Source organism: Oncorhynchus gorbuscha, linkage group LG19, assembly GCF_021184085.1.
Source record: "Oncorhynchus gorbuscha isolate QuinsamMale2020 ecotype Even-year linkage group LG19, OgorEven_v1.0, whole genome shotgun sequence".
Classification (NCBI taxonomy): Eukaryota; Metazoa; Chordata; class Actinopteri; order Salmoniformes; family Salmonidae; genus Oncorhynchus; species Oncorhynchus gorbuscha.
In genome coordinates this window covers 17,125,174-17,142,411 of record NC_060191.1, presented here as the reverse complement: position 1 = coordinate 17,142,411, position 17,238 = coordinate 17,125,174, and the positions used below count along the sequence as shown (strand labels likewise).

The 17,238-nt window shown below is 43.6% G+C and overlaps 2 protein-coding genes across 9 annotated transcripts in view; one reads left to right on the top strand and one right to left on the bottom strand.

The window, feature by feature from the left end:
- Nucleotides 1–1,373: 1,373 nt before the first annotated feature.
- Nucleotides 1,374–12,330, top strand: LOC124004774 (hemojuvelin-like). Of its 7 annotated transcripts, none has more exons than XM_046313558.1 (5): nt 1,374–1,644; nt 4,634–4,740; nt 9,367–9,524; nt 9,692–10,203; nt 11,183–12,330. In XM_046313558.1, the coding sequence occupies exons 3-5, from the start codon at nt 9,428–9,430 to the stop codon at nt 11,843–11,845; spliced, it is 1,272 nt and encodes a 423-aa protein (XP_046169514.1). In that variant the 5' UTR covers nt 1,374–1,644; nt 4,634–4,740; nt 9,367–9,427; the 3' UTR covers nt 11,846–12,330. The 7 variants fall into 7 exon arrangements, with proteins under 7 accessions (XP_046169514.1, XP_046169512.1, XP_046169513.1 ...); XM_046313556.1 differs by having other exon boundaries at nt 4,594–4,740; XM_046313557.1 differs by having other exon boundaries at nt 1,374–1,654.
- Nucleotides 12,331–13,255: 925 nt separating this feature from the next.
- Nucleotides 13,256–17,238, bottom strand: part of itga8 (integrin, alpha 8) — a 61,059-nt gene continuing 57,076 nt past the window's right edge. For both annotated transcript variants that reach the window (XM_046313551.1, XM_046313553.1), the window contains one exon: nt 13,256–17,118. In XM_046313551.1, coding sequence (XP_046169507.1) covers nt 17,032–17,118 — 87 coding nt within the window. In that variant the 3' untranslated portion in view covers nt 13,256–17,031. The remainder of the gene's footprint in view (nt 17,119–17,238) is intronic.

Here is a 17,238-nt window from a genome sequence, read left to right as displayed (position 1 = left end):
GGCAGAAGATACATCTCCATCAAATGTTGACATTTGGTTGCGTTGACAACCCAACACAATTCAATATCACTAAATATCTTTACATTTTAAATCAAAGGTTAAAACCTTAGGCCTATTATATTGTCTATTTTTTGTTGAATTCTTTGAATTATAATTTATTTCTGATAATGGATCTAAAGTTGAAGATCTGATTTTGTTTTAAAGGTATAAATTAAACATATTTTATACAAGGTTTGTCAATGTTGAAATTTGTTTACCATGATTACATAATCTTTTTGTTTAAATTTCACCCTAAAAACAACAGTTGATTGCTTTTTTAAATCCAATGTATTTTTCATGTATACTGAACAAAATTATAAACGCAAGATGTGAAGTGTTGGTCCCATGTTTCATGAGCTGAAATAAAAGATCCCAGAAACATTCCATATGCACAACAAGCTTATTTCTCTCAACTGTTGTGCACAAATATGTTTACATCGCTGGTAGTGACCATTTTTCTCCTTCGCCAAGATAATACACCTACCTGACAGGTGTGGCATGTCAAGAAGCTGATTAAACAGCATGATCATTACACAGGTGCACCCTGTGCTGCGGACAATAAAAGGCCCCTCTAAAATGTGCAGTTTTGCCACACAACACAATGCAACAGATTTCTCAAGTTTTGAGGGAGCGTGCTATTGGAATGATGACTTCAACAGTCTGATCAACTCTATGCAAAGAAGATGTGTTGCTGCATGAGCTAAATGGTCGTCACACCAGATACTATATATATATATATACACCCTTTTGTTTAAGGTATCTGTGACCAACAGATGCATATCTGTATTCCCAGTAGTATGAAATCCTTAGATTAGGGCCTTATTTCAATTGACTGACTTCCTTATATGAACTGTAATTGAGTAAAATCTTTGAAATTGTTGCATGTTCCATTTCTATATTTTTTTTCAGTATAGATTTCACGTCACAATACCTTGACAAATTCCCTTGAAACAACGTTGATTCAACCAGTTTTGCCCTGTGGGAGGATACTATACTCCTATAATTCGTATGAATAACTTAACATAATATATCATACTAAGTGTAAAAGGTTTATGCACAGAATAATACACATTTTCCCGAGACCAGCCAGTGCAATATTAACAAAAGTCAACTTTTTTTACTCAACTGGCTACGATATCTGTCAAAATTACATGAACCGATTTTCGTGGGGATTTATGATAGCCTGCGAACCAAGAGGGCAACAAATATAGAATGGCCTCCTATAAAAATAAGAAAACACACTAGCAACAACAGGATGCAAATAGAACAGGTTGCCAGAGCCGCTGTGATAGTTTGAAATAGCCCCCCGGTGTGCGCCCAAGTGGACAGTTGTTACGCGAGCAGCAGGTGTTCGACACGAGTGATTTATACCACTCGTGGAGAAACACTGTTAAATATCTCACTCATCTGATAACCGACATCGAGGGAGGAAGGAAAAGCGGATTGCCATAAAACCAGTTTGAGACTGGACATCAGTGTCGGCAGCTCACTCGGACAGTTTGGGAGTTTGGTGTCAGTGCAGGCAAAACCTACTTCGCCTTTTTCCTATTGGAGCGAGTGAGGTGGGGACATTTACGCAGTGTCTCATACGGAGCTTCAACAGAGGTGTGATTTGGTGAGGATATGAATGGTGCTTTGCCTGGTTCATTCTTAAAATAATCATGTGCTACACAATTCAGAAATGTGGCCTATTATTTACCTACCCACTGGGCACAGACGTCAATTCAACCTCTATTCCACGTTGGTTAAACCTAATTTCATTGAAATTACGTGGCAACAATGTTGATTTAACCAGCGTGCCCAGTAGATACTACTATTTAATTGTGAGCTATGAAAATGTATGGATTGGGTCAAGCAAGTGTAAAGCTTTTATTTGGTTGGAACATATGTTTTTCTAACATTGTACAATTCACTTTGTCCCCTAATGGAAGTTGTTGCTTTAAATACTTTCTCCATAGCCTAATATTAGAACATATTCCCTGTCATTGTGAGTAAATCAAGAAATACAGTGGAATGGCATGTACTGTAGACTGACATTTGGGTGACATTGGCAATGTGGAATTTAAGGTTACATCAGCAGTTATATAACAACAATAGAATGATATCCTTATATTTGCCATTCATTAATATAATAATACCCCTTGAATAGTCCTGAAGTACAGCAATTGATTGTCATAAATATTTGCTTTTATCAAACCTATGCTTTCAAAGATAATTCATATAGATAGAATGTACACTAGATAGATTATCAATAAAATAGATCATACAATTAGTCAATCAGTCTAAAGTTATTTCAATGTTTGATAGTGTCCATCAAAATACACTGACCTTCCGACTGTCACAGTTAAGACATGTGACAGTGGGAAGGAAAACCTCAGGTGGAAGGAAACCTTGAGAGAGCTGCACTATTACAAATACAAAGATGCTATGATGTGCATACATTCATTGACCTTTCCTATGCAGACACAACCAGATTGGATTCACATTAAATTCCCATTCATCAATAAATCAAGTGAGGTTGAGCCAAACATCCAATAGCTTGCTCTGTGTGTGGTCTTTGTGTCCAATACAAGTTGGGGATTGATCTAATGAATGAGTGAAAACCACTCTTTAAGTGAGCTGGAGTTGACACGTAGAACCACATGGACATGTCACTCCAGGCCAAGTCGTGAGAAAAAAACATTTCTGAGTCTCACATGTGACCAATTCCTATGGTGACGTTGTCTGTGTGTTTGGTTTTACTATTCATGTGGGGACCAGAGATCCTCATAAGGGTGGTAGCCTAAAACAAATCAAACAATTGGGGACATTTCACTGTTCCCCACAAGGAAAAAGGCTGTTTTAAGCTTAGGTTTAGGGTTAGAATTACATGTTAGAGTTAGTTTTAGTTTTAGGGGTTTGGGGTTAAGGTTATGGTTAGAGTTAGGTTAAGGGTTAGGGCTAGGTTTGAACCCCACAAGGATAGTAAAACAAACGTGTGCGTGCGTGCGTGCGTGCGTGCGTGTGTGTGTGTGTGAAGGGGAGTTAGGGTTTTGTGGTTAACAAGTGTACGGGTGCAGTGTTGCCCTAAAGGTAGTACGGTATTGATGTTTAATCACAAGCGACTGTCTGTGTGTGTATGCACAGTGATTATTTGCTGTTCATGGATGGAACAAATAGGACCCTGTCAGTGTTGTTGGTCGGTGCACAGAGGGAGGTCACTGTGATTTTCAAAGCAGTGCAAAAAAGGTGGGGGGGGCATACACCCCCACTCCAAAAGTGCAGCTGCATCAGAATCCATTGGTCGACATTCCAGACCTCAGCCACTACACTAGTGAACACAATGCCCACCGGACAACAAAAGGAGACCAATCTCGGGCATTGAAAAACATTTATAACAGAAGTGAAGAGACTGGGTTGGTGCAGTTCTATACACTGCTGCTGTTAGTTGGAATAGAGTTCAAGAAGATTCATTTGATAATGTAAGTTGAAGATGTGTCTGATTGAAGACTGATTGGGACAGCTAGTAGCCATGTCCACTCCCTCCCTGAGTAGTGGAACTGCCGTTGGGCACACCTGCTTACCCTTTCCTCCTCTGCCTTATAGCCCTGACTATTTCTGACCAGGGGAACACATGAAGGAAATGGCCTGGGTGGAGAGAGAGAGAGTCTGGTATATTTAGCATGCTCTATTTCTGCCCCTGCTGCTCGCACCCCCCCCCCCCCTCTTCATACCCCCCTCTCCCTGGTGCACTGCACAGGTCTCCCAAACTGTAATAAATGTCAGACTGTAGTGTTGGTTCAGAGAGAGAGAGGACCACACACAAACACACTGCACACATGGTTCAATCTGGCCCATGCCATGACGCTTTCAAAGGCACACTTGGCACCAATGCTTTAGGAATACCTAGTACTGCCAAAGGTTTCACTATGTAATGCACATAAGCTCTGTGAAGGTCTTACCAGAATGTCGGCTCCTTAAACTTAGATCTTTCCACACATAAATCAAATACAATAATGCCATCCTTTTGGTTACTAAATTGGACATGACAAAGAGAGACTTTCTCTGGCCCTTGTTTGTTCTCCGATGGCAAACGGAAAAGGGAGAAGAGTCCAAATTGAAAAATGCCCAATTGACCATGTGACCAACATTGTTGTAGCCTAGCTTTGACAGGTAAATGCTTGCTTTATACCAAGAACTGAAATATAACATAAAATGGGGTTTTGATACATAGTGCTGTGGCACACATGGTAGCCATAGTTTTTCTTTGTTTTACTATATTTGGTCTCAAGCCTAGCTTCACAACACTAACAGATAATTGTTTACAATGGCAGTTTATCTACTGTATGGAAACTTAAGCTCTGTAATGAAAATACTGAAGATTATAGGACTATTATTATGGCTATGATTATGGCAGCTTCAAACATGATCTGATCTGACCGGTGGTCAGGTGGATAAGACCTCCTTCATAAACTAAGACTGTTGATCAAATTATTGGTCCTATTCCTAAATGTGACCAAATGGTGGCCACTAGTGTTGCTTTTCTCTGATTCTTGAATGTTTGTTTGTCAACAGTTTTCTCTCCATTGTCCTCATCTTGTCCATGTCCAAGCAGAACGGTGTTGACTTCAGTCTGAGTGCTGTTGATGGGTTCCAAGAGTGTGGGAGATCGTTTTGCAACAACACACAGTCTTAAAAAATAGTTAGCATCTATTCAAATAGGTATGAACTACATCTACTTAATTACTTACAATTACAGTTGAAGTCAGAAGTTTACATACACTTAGGTTGGAGTCATTAAAACTAGTTTTTCAACCACTCTACAAATTTCTTGTTAACAAACTATAGTTTTGGCAAATCGGTGAGAACATCTACTTTGTGGATGACACAAGTAATTTTTCCAACAATTGTTTACAGACAGATACAGACAGAGATTATTTCACTTATAACTCACTGTATCACAATTCTAGTGGGTCAGAAGTTTACATACAATAAGTTGACTGTGCCTTTAAACAGCTTAGAAAATTCCACAAAATGGCTTTAGAAGCCTCTGATAGGCTAATTGACATCATTTGAGTCAATTGGAAGTGTACCTGTGGATGTATTTTGAAGGCCTACCTTCAAACTCAGTGTCTCTTTGCTTGACATCATGGGCAAATCAAAAGAAATCAGCCAAGACCTCAGAAGAAAAATTGTAGACCTCCACAAGTCTGGTTCATCCTTGGGAGCAATTTCCAAATGCCTGAAGGTACCACGTTCATCTGTACAAACAATAGTACTCAAGTATAAACACCATGGGACCACACAGCTGTCATACCGCTCAGGAAGGAGACACATTCGGTCTCCTAGAGATGAACGTACTTTGATGCGAAAAGTGTGAATCTATCCCAGAACAACAGCAAAAGACCTTGTGAAGATGCTGGAGGAAACAGGTACAAAGTATCTATTCCACAATAAAATGAGTCCTATATCGACATAACCTGAAAGGCCGCTCAGCAAGGAAGAAGCCACTGCTCCAAAACCGCCATAAAAAAGTCAGACTTCGGTTTGCAACTGCACATGGGGACAAAGTTCGTACTTTTTGGAGAAATGTCCTCTGGTCTGATGAAATAAAAATAGAACTGTTTGGCCATAATGACCATCGTTATGTTTGGAGGAAAAGGGGGAAGGCTTGCAAGCCAAAGAACAGCATCCCAACCGTGAAGCACGGGGGTGCCAGCCTCATGTTGTAGGGGTGCTTTGCAGCAGGAGGGATTGGAGCACTTCACAAAATAGATGGCATCATGAGGAAAGGAACATTATGTGGATATTGTAACGGCGTTCTTCTATCTCCTCTGACGAAGAGGTAGAACAAGGATCGGACCAAAATGCAGCGTGATGGTGATTCATGATATTTTTTAATAAAGAAAAAAACTATACATGCAGAGACTACAAAAGTAATGAAACGAAATAATGAAAACCGAAACAGCCCTATCTGGTGCAAACACAAAGACAGGAACAATCACCCACGAAAACACGCTGCCTAAATATGGCTCCCAATCAGAGACAACGATAATCACCTGACTCTGATTGAGAACCGCCTCAGGCAGCCATAGACTAATTAGACACCCCACAAAACCCCAAGACAAAAAAATACACCACAATAACCCATGTCACACCCTGTCCTGACCAAATAAATAAAGAAAACACAAAATACTAAGACCAAGGCGTGACAGAACCCCCCCCCCCTAAGGTGCGGACTCCCGTACGCACCTCAAAACCATAGGGAGGGTCTGGGTGGGCGTCTGTCCATGGTGGCGGCTCCGGCTCGGGACGTGGACCCCACTCCATTAATGTCATAGTTCCTCCCCCTCGTGTCCTGGGATAATCCACCCTCGCCGCCGACCATGGCCTAATAGTCCTCACCCAGGACCCCACTGGACTGAGGGGCAGCTCGGGACTGAGGGGCAGCTCGGGACTGAGGGGCATCTCGGGACTGAGGCAGCTCGGGACTGAGGGGAAGCTCGGGACTGAGGGGAAGCCCAGCACTGAGGGAAAGCCCAGCACTGAGGGAAAGCCCAGCACTGAGAGGAAGTTCAGCACTGAGAGGAAGCTCAGCACTGAGAGGAAGCTCAGCACTGAGAGGAAGCTCAGCACTGAGAGGAAGCTCAGGCAGGTAGTTGGCTCTTGCAGATCCTGGCTGACTGGCAGATCTGGAAGAGTCTGGCTGACTGGCAGATCTGGAAGAGTCTGGCTGACTGGCGGATCTAGCTGCTCTGGCTGCTCCATGCAGACTGGCAGCTCTGGCTGCTCCATGCAGACTGGCAGCTCTGGCTGCTCTATGCAGACTGACAGCTCTGGCTGCTCTATGCAGACTGGCATCTCTGGCTGCTCTATGCAGACTGGCAGCTCTGGCTGCTCCATGCAACCTGGCAGCTCTGGCTGCTCCATGCAGACTGACAGCTCTGGCTGCTCCATGCAGACTGGCAGCTCTGGCTGCTCCATGCAGACTGGCAGCTCTGGCTGCTCCATGCAGACTGGCAGCTCTGGCTGCTCCATGCAGTCTGACAGTTCAGGCTGCTCCATGCAGACTGGCAGCTCAGGCTGCGCTGAACAGGCAGGAGACTTCAGCAGCGCTGTAGAGGAGGAAGGCTCTGGCAGCGCTGAACATGCGAGAGACTCCGGCAGCGCAGGAGAGGAGGAAAGCTCTGGCTGCGCTAAACAGGCGGGAGACTCCGGCAGCACAGGAGAGGAGGAAAGTGCTGGCTGCGCTGAACAGGCGAGGTGCACTGAAGGCCTGGTGCGTGGTGCTGGAACTGGTGGTACTGGACCGAGGACACGCACAGGAAGCCTGGTGCGGGGAGCTGCCACCGGAGGACTGGTGTGTGAAGGTGGCACAGGATGGACCGGACCGTGAAGGTGTACTGGAGAGCCTGAGAGCAGGGCTGGCACAGGACGTGCAAGGCTAGGTAGGTACACAGGAGGCCTAGTGCATGAGGCTGGCACAATTTTCACGAGCCGACTAACACGCACCTCAGGACGAGTATGGAGCGCTGACCCAGGTGCCATCAAATCCCCGACACGCTCCGTCGGACGAATATCGTACCTAAAGCACCATACTAGCAACTCCCTCATTACTCTCTCCTCCACCTTCCCCATTAACTCCTTCACAGTCTCTGCTTCACTCACCTCTAACACCGGCTCTGGTTCTGGTCTCCTCCTTGGCTCCTCACGATAAACAGGGAGAGTTGGCTCAGGTCTAACTCCTGACTCTACCACACTCTTCCTGAGCCCCCCATACATTTTTGGGGCTGACACTTGGGCTTTCTTCTGCACCGTCGTGCTTGTTTCTCCAACTCCATTCTCCTATAACACTCTTCGCACTGCTCCAGCGAATCCCAGGCGGGCTCCGGTACTCTCCCTGGGTCGACCGCCCACCTGTCTATTTCCTCCCAAGTAGTGTAGTCCCGATATTGTTGCTCCTGCTGCCATTGTTGCTTCTCCTCATACCTGCGCCTCTCAGCTCTCTCCGCCTCCAGTTCTTCTTTGGGGCGGCGACATTCTCCAGGCTGATCCCAGGGTCCTTCTCCGAACAATTCATCCTCACATGTCTGTTCCTCTTTTCTCTGCTTCTGCTGTCGCTGTTGCCTGTTACCACGCCACTCGGTCCGTTTGTGGTGGGTGATTCTGTAACGGCGTTCTTCTATCTCCTCCTCTGACGAAGAGGTAGAACAAGGATCGGACCAAAATAAAGTGTGATGGTGATTCTGATATTTTTTAATAAAGAAAAAAATATACATGCAGAAACTACAAAAGTAATGAAACGAAATAATGAAAACCGAAACAGCCCTATCTGGTGCAAACACAAAGACAGGAACAATCACCCACGAAAACACGCTGCCTAAATATGGCTCCCAATCAGAGACAACGATAATCACCTGACTCTGATTGAGAACCGCCTCAGGCAGCCATAGACTAATTAGACACCCCACAAAACCCCAAGACAAAAAACACACCACAATAACCCATGTCACACCCTGGCCTGACCAAATAAAGAAAGAAAACACAAAATACTAAGACCAAGGCGTGACAGATATATTGAAGCAACATCTCAAGACATCAGTCAGGAAGTTAAAGCTTGGTCTCAAATGGGTCTTCCAAATGGACAATGACACCAAGCATACTTCCAAAGTTGTGGCAAAATGGCTTAAAGACAACAAAGTCAAGGTATTGGAGTGGCCATCACAAAGCCCTGACCTCAATCGTACAGAACATTTGTAGGCAGAACTGAAAAAGCGTGTGTGAGCAAGGAGGCCTACAAACCTGTCTCTATTACACCAGCTCTGTCAGGAGGAATGGGCCAAAATTCATCCAACTTATTGTGGGAAGCTTTTGGAAGGCTACCTGAAACGTTTGACCCAAGTTAAACAATTTAAAGGCAATGTTACCAAATACTAATTGAGTATATGTAAACTTCTGACCCACTGGGAATGTGATGAAAGAAATAAGGGCTGAAATAAATCATTCTCTCTACAATTATTCTGACATTTCATATTCTTAAAATAAAGTGGTGATTATAACTGACCTAAAACAGGGAATTGTTACTCGGATTATATGTCAGGAATTGTGAATAACTGAGGTTAAATGTATTTGGCTAAGGTGTATGTAAACTTCAACTGTAGATCTTGTGATCCGCTTGTTATATGATAAAATATTACAATTTGTATTAAATACAAATTGCACTCTATCTTGACAAATGGTCGACTGGAGTTGAGCTCAGATTGTGCCTGTGGTAGTGGTGTGGCGTTTCCATCTACAGGCCACAGTGTGTAATGTCTGTCTCTATCTATGCCCTGCCTGCAACTGTAGCCCCTGTACTGAGCCTGAGCCTAAGCCTGGTCTGCAGCCCTCGGCCTGAGGCTGGAAGGGGATGGGGACACTGGCCCTTTGCAGCCACTACTCACAGCTGTCATGGAAACGCAGCGTCATAGTGGCAATGCTACTGTTTCACCTGTGCTGCCTGCAAGGTGCTTTCTATGATCCACAGCTTTTGTCTTCAAACTACCCAATAATGTCAAGCAACTGTGATATTTCTGTTACATGCTCAATGGAAAGACATATTTTTTCTCCTACTATTGTTACGTTATTATTGATTAATAAACTGGAGCTTCCACCTCTCTCCCTCCTCCCTCAGTATGGGCATCCTGTCGCATCCTGAGGTGCAACTCTGACTTTGTAGCTGTCACCCTGGACCTTGGGGGCAGCGGAGGGGGCGGAGGAGGCAGCAGAGAGGGCAATGCGGGCTACTGCAGCGCCCTCCGCTCCTATGCCATGTGTACCCGCCGCATGGCCCGTGCCTGCCGGGGCGACCTGGCCTACCATTCGGCCGTGCAGGGCATCGAGGACCTCCTCATCCAGCACAGCTGCCCAAGGACAGGCCCCACCGCTCAGCCCCGGCCCCTGCCACAGGCTCCCATCTCTGGGGACGCCTGTATCTATGAGAAGGGCTACCTCCAGCGTGAGGGCCGGACCCCTGACTATCTCCACTGTGGGGTGTTCGGGGATCCCCATGTTCGCACCTTCCGTGATGAGTTCCAAACGTGCACTGTACAAGGGGCCTGGCCACTGATAGATAATGAGTATCTATACGTTCAGGCAACTAGCGCCCCCATGAGAGGAGGGGTGTATGCCACGGCTCTCATCACGGTAGGCCTAATTTCTAAAATAATATATAGTAAATTATATTTTATTAAAAAAATGTTTTTAATTATACAACTTACGATCCGTTCTTAAAGGTCCAGTGCAGTCAAAAATGTGATTTTCTATCCAGAGGTTTGAATAATACTGTGAAAATTATGATAATGCCATTTTAGTGTAAGAGCTGTTTGAAAAGGCCACCTGAAATTTCTGCCTATTTTAGTGGGATGGAGTTTTGGCCTTCCCGGTGACACCACCAGTCGGTAAATGAGGTAATATGGCAATAAGAAAGTTCTAAAGAGAGTTCTAAACCTCTCTGTCAATAACAGCTAGTGTCACGTTGGTATGGAGGATCGGGAGACAAGCACAGGAATGCATAATAGTGGTTTTTATTTCCCAAATGACAGCGTGCCGTGTAAAGGCACGGGGATGAAGACCAAACAAACATGTATACAAAACACAGGGTAGAAATCCAAACAAAAGTGCGAGGAGATCCTCGAATAAATAACACAAGCGCCAACGATACCACACGGGATGAGACCCGTAATCATCTGCGCAATCCACAATGGCACAATAGCTAAAACACAGCACAGGACATTGGAACAACAATCGACAGGACAATGGTGACCAAAGGGCACACTTATACAATTACTAATCAACTGGGAATAGGGACCAGGTGTGCGTAATGACAGTTCCGGAGGGATCTGTGACAGCTAGTTTTCAGTTTTCCCTCCCCGCTCTTGCTTGAGAAATTGCTTTTTGACAAGAAACTTTAATTTTGGGGGGTACAATTTTGATTGAAAATAATCACAGTAAGATACTTAGTTATTACCCAGAAATTATTTATTATTGAGATAAAAATGGCTTCATTGGACCTTTAAAATATAACTATATACAATGCATGACATGTCTTTATACATAAATAAAGCATACGTACGTCTAGCTCATTGGAAGGGTGTGTGTAACAACAGGGTTGTCTTTCCACCAGATTACCATCATCTTTAAGAACTGGCGCCAGTGTATCGAGCAGCAGATCTACCAGGCGGAGCTGGACAACGTTCCCGCAGCCTTCGTGGACGGCTCAGTGACCAGCGGGGAGAGGCAGGGCCAACACAGCCTGAGCGTCCACTCTGATCTGCCTGGGCACCAGGCTGAGATCCGTGCTGCCCACATCGGCACCACCCTGGTGGTGCGTCAGAGTGGGCGGTCCCTGGGCCTGTCAGTACGCTCGCCAAGTGCCATTGCTGAAGCATTCACCCCCGAGCAGGACCTGCAGCTGTGTGTGTATGGCTGCCCACCTTCACAGCGCCTAGAGACGCTACCCCGCCCCTCTTCTTCCTCCTCCCTTTCTTTCTCTTCCTCCAGCCAGCCCTCTGCTGCAGCCCATGTCCACTGTGCAGCCCTCCTCCCTGCTAGGGACATCTACTACCAGGCCTGCCTGTTTGACCTGCTGGCCACAGGGGACCTCAACTCCAGCACGGCGGCCGTGGCGGCCCTACAAGACGCCCGGGTAATGATCTCAGACCCCAATAAGGTGCATCTGCTACTGGTGGGCAATGCCGATGGTAGTAGTCCATGTCTGCCTCTGATCCTGGCTGTGGCTGTCCTATCAGAGCATCTGTTGGCTCTGTGGACTTGGCAGTGTTTATGAACTAGTGACTGGTAGGAGCTGTGGGCAGAGCATTAGCCACACTGACTCTGACTGAGCAGATGCTTTAAAAAAAATATTGATGGCCTTGTTTCATAAACAACAGGCATCACCTTTGACTGGTTGGAACCCAGTGGCATTGTGACTGGTTACTGAAGTCAACGTTTCCCTGATTCGTTTTCTTCCAGCAGGAGAAGAATGTTGATCGAAATAAATACAGGTGAGTGCTCTCAGTGAGGATAGAAGTGAACTATTGAAGCCTGACACTAGTTGTGTTGATTCTAATCCCTTAACTATGCTGAGACAAATGTATTAAATGTATTAAAACAATATGTATTATCTCAGCACAGAGGATGGCCTGTTGAATAATTCCACGAATCCAGACAGCAAATGGAATCTTCAACTCTTTTTTTATATACTTTCTGTTATTTTCTGTTTATTTTATCATGGAGGGAATTTAGTGGTTTATTTATAGTAAATATAATACTACAGTGTAAAGAAACTAATTTATCACTAATTTATTATGTCATCTTTGTGTGTCTACATTTGGTTTGCAGTGAGTTGTAATAATGTCTCGGTTTCATAAGGGAATGTTTTTGAATGTACGTTTGGTTCATATGTCAGTATTTGTAAGACAATGTTTACAATGTGTTGTTCATCCTGTTCATATTTTTACCTACTGTAGTTGCCAAAGTAAACAAATATATCTTCCCAAAGTTACTCATACCATCTTTCTAAAGCAATAGAGATCATTCAAGGAGTAAATTAAAATAATATATTGTTTTCCAAATGAAAATATCTCAAATTGCCTTCCATGTAATAATGTGATCTCTGTCAAGGATAAAACATATTTATACCTACAGATTCTAATATATTTCCCTTTGTGAGTTTTATTAAATTTGATTGTTTTTTATCCCAAGACCAGAAAATGGTCTGTATAATGTCCTGAGAGTGTATTTTTAATGAGCGACCTTAACTGGGGTTTTGTCAACCTTGAAATGTCCAATACAACTGCAGTATTCCTCTGGAGGGGCTACTGAGGCAGCATTTGGGTGAGTTGAGTTCTCCTTCGCTGTGACTGGTAGCTCTGTTCTGCCATCTGATGTCAGATGTCTTCTCTGGTGTACTGTCCAGCATTCCTGTTGTTGCTTCTGTGATAGCTGAAATGAGTCCATTCGAGACCCCTCTTAGCTTCTCCGATGGAGTAGGTCAATGTAGAAAGGGACAGGGGGGGGGTTGTGGTGTCCGGGGCAGTGGTGTTGATCAAAAAGGGGGGGAAATTGTATTGTTTTTTGTATTGATTGTATTGGTTTTGATGTGATTCAATAAAAAAATGGTTCACATTAAAAAATAAAGTGATAAGAGACGGCGCGGAACCACACCTTAATACAGTAAACAATATTAGAAAATGTATACTTGGCAATTAAGGACACTTTATTTCAATAATCTTTCAGTATTCTTCCGTACAAAACACAAATAAAATTTGTAATGAGAATCCTTCATATTACATACTGTGAATTACTAGAAGTGAAGTAAATTGAAATTAAATTTGAACCTTATTGTCTTATTGCTCTATTCAATCAGATCCACTTTAGCCGACATCTGCATAGAGGTTGTTTTGGCGGTGTCGGAGGTGAACTGCGTTAGAGCTGTCAAATCCACAAGGGCTCCTGGTATTATACCTCCATCGGACATTGCCATTGGCTGCACAGCGTCGCATTAAGAGAAATCCCATGTAGCCTTGTTTGCAAGTTCGAACACTGATAGAAATCCTCATTATTTAGATTAATTATTTTCAATTAGAGCGTCATTATTTCTATATAGCCTACACTTTCTTATTCTGAACTTCTAACGCCAGTGTGGCTTATTGACAGTGATCAAGAGCAGCTGCTCACCGATTTTGACTGCTCTAATGCAGCTACACCTCCGACACTGCCAAAACATCAGCCATTTTTCTACCCAAGCCTTTTTTCACTTTAGTGGATACGTTTATATCTTTTTGGGGGGAGCGGTGGGAGTCCAAGAATACATAAAGCATTCCTCCAGAGAGATAGAACACACAAGTCTTTCCTAACTTTATGCATTATTGCTGGGCATCGAATATACAAAATATTGTTTACTGGCTTCGCACCCCAGAAACTGACTTGTGTCAAACAGAAGTCAACCCCTATTTCTCTTCCTCTTTGTCAGCTTTAGTCACCTCCAATCTTACTATTTCAGCTTCGCGCTACACATCCAATTCAATTGTTGTCAATATTCTTAAAATTTGGCCTTAATTCCGTCAACACTTTAAATTCTGTGAATTCTCTAAGTTCCTATATGTAATAATCACCTCTTCCTTTCAGCCTAACCAGCCAAACTGGATTCAGCTTGAAGTCTGTGGCAGAGGAATGGCCTTTATATTGATGGCACCTTTACATTTGATAGCGAGGTCATCAACATTGGCAATCTACCCCATTCAAGTGTATTTAGGTATTTCCAAATGTAGGTATTTTTGAGATAACCATATCCTTTGATAACCCATCACTTAATACAATTAGATCTGAGCGGTGTAAAGGAACTTGGTTGAGAGACCTCGGACGAAGTCTGGAATAGTGCCTTGCTTAGGGTAAATGGAAGCTCCTCTTGTGCCCGGCTCAGCTTTATACTTCACTGTATCCATTTCAGTAAGGCCAGGCTCTCCAAATTCTACCCAAATATTGATGGTACATGTGACAGGTGTAAAAGCTCTTTGGCACGCTTGACTCACATAATCTGGTTTTGTCCCTGTCTGGCAGACTACTGGTTCACTATATTTAAAACACTTTCTGAAGCATTTGATATAGAGTGGCAGCCTAGTGCAGAAATGGCTATTTTTACCAAACAACAATGCTTCCCTGACCAATAGACTGCTAGATGCCATTGCCTTTGCCTCCCTGTTGGCACACAGAATGATTCTATTGGATTGGAAATCTATCAACCCTCCCTCAGCCTCTCTTTGGCCCAACTCATTTTCCTAAAATTATACAAAATTAAGTAGACCTTTCAAGTTTCAACCAACTAATTTTATTCCAGCTGGGACCTGATGATATCCTATGAGTATTCTTGTCCCCACCTCCAGCCCTTAAGGTTACTGCTACATAGGCCTATATCATCACCTTCCTGCAGATTAGTATTCTTGGCCCCACTCCCAGCCCTTGAGGTTACTGCTATATAGGCCTATAGCATCACCTTCCTCCAGATTAGTATTCTTGGCCCCACCTCCAGCCCTTAAGGTTACTGCTACATAGGCCTATAGCATCACCTTCCTCCAGATCAGTATTTTTGGCCCCACTCCCAGCCCTTGAGGTTACTGCTACATAGGCCTATAGCATCACCTTCCTCCAGATCAGTATTCTTGGCCCCACTCCCAGCCCTTGAGGTTACTGCTATATAGACCTATAAAATTAGTACTCTTGGCCTCCCCGCCAGCCCTTGAGGTTACTGCTATATAGACCTAGAAGATCACCAAATCACTTGAAATTGTTAGGCTATTACATTTTTGCTTTGTATTGAAGTAATATTATGTTGTATACTTTAGTGTTGTGTTTTCTGAGATGTAACTCAATGACTTTTCTCTTTAAATGTGTTTGGAATAATTCTGGGTTTGTCGGCTAGTTATGGGGTATCAGCTAGTGCCTATTAACAATGGGTCTGATTGAATCTAGGCCTAAACCTCTCACATTGGATAATACTAATGTTAATGTAGTTCCTTTTGTATTTAGCCCAGTCCCACGTTCTCTTTTTTAAACAGTTGGACCCATTATAAACACTTCTCTCTTTCAATACTTACAGTGCCTTCGGAAGGTATTCAGACCCCTTGACTATTTCCACATTTAGTTATGTCACAGCCTTATTCAGAAATGTATTCAATTGTTTCCCCCCCCTCATCAATCTACACACAATACCCCATAATGACAAAGCTAAAACAGATTTGGTCATTTTTGCAAATAGTTTTAGAAATATCACATTTACATAAGTATTCAGACCCTTTACTTTGTACTCAGTACTTTGTCGAAGCACCTTTGGCAGCGATCGAGGGAAAGATGAACAGAGCAAAGTGCAGAGAGATCCTTGATGAAAACCTGCTTCAGGGCACTTAGGACCTCAGACTGAGTTAAGGGTCTGAATACTTATGTAAATGTAATTGCTCAGTTTTTTATTATTAAGAAATTTACAAAAATGTCTAAAAACCTGTTTTTGTTTTGTCGTTATGGGGTATTGAGTGTAGCTTGATGAGGGAAAATAATGATCTAATCCATTTTAGAATAAGGCTGTAACATAATATATATATTTTTTAAAGTAAAGGGGTCTGAATACTTCCTGAAGGCACTGTATACACTAATATGCCAACAATAACACTCACATAGACAATAGTATACTAACTAAACAATATACACAAAGAATTTGAACACCAAGTTCTAATAAAATAATACCAGTGTAAACAAGCTTCAGTATCACACAGAATGTCCCAATATTGCACATACACCATCCATAGATATATACAGCCCCCTGTGTGTGTGTGTGTGTGTGTGTGTGTGTGTGTGTGTGTGTGTGTGTGTGTGTGTGTGTGTGTGTGTGTGTGTGTGTGTGTGTGTGTGTGTGTGTGTGTGTGTGTGTGCGCGCATTTGATCAATGGTGGAATGTATTTAACAGTGAAAGCAGGCAGACACCAAGTCACTGACATCAGATGGTAACTCCATTTGAAGTTAGCCAGACTGGTTAACTCCAACTGAATTATCCAACCATACAGATCCCCAAGTAGTCGAACCCACAGAGGCAAGCGGTGCATAGAAACATATTCAACTACAAGCAGGGTTAGGACCAGAGTCCATTCTACTGTCCAAGATTGTATTGAAGCCTCATATACATCCAAGTGGTTGTGTTTGCTTAAATAGTGTTTATGTGTGCAGTTCCATCTGTGTGGGTTGTTCCCAGTCTCTCTGGTGATGTTTGAATACAAGTCTTAATGGCACTTCAGCCTTTGGCCTGTGAGCTTGCAGTCCAATCACTGATGACAGGCCAGCTTTAAAAGGGGTAAAGAACCTTTGATCTGTGAGTGCAGTCTGCCTGCAGATCTCATTTCAGTTTAATTTCACTCAAGAGGTGGAACTCCTCCCAAACAGCCTCCTTGAATCAAGAACTGGTCTCCATGGCGCGAGTGGGCGCTCTTAGGCGTCTGCTAATTGGTCAGAGGTCAGCTGCTCACGGTCTGACACGTCATCCGCTGGCAGCCGTGCCCGGTCAAAGAACCCACACTGAGGAAGAGAGGGTTAAGTTATACTAAAGTCTTTGTGTGTGTGTGTGTGTGTGTGTGTGTGTGTGTGTGTGTGTGTGTGTGTGTGTGTGTGTGTGTGTGTGTGTGTGTGTGTGTGTGT

Excerpts from the sequence above, each read along its gene's own strand:
- LOC124004774 (XM_046313561.1), top strand. The coding sequence starts at position 9,428 with ATGGGGACACTGGCCCTTTGCAGCCACTACTCACAGCTGTCATGGAAA. Across the intron at positions 9,525-9,691 it reads TCACCTGTGCTGCCTGCAAG|TATGGGCATCCTGTCGCATC; the intron begins GTGCTTTCTATG and ends CTCCTCCCTCAG. Across the intron at positions 10,204-11,182 it reads ATGCCACGGCTCTCATCACG|ATTACCATCATCTTTAAGAA; the intron begins GTAGGCCTAATT and ends TCTTTCCACCAG.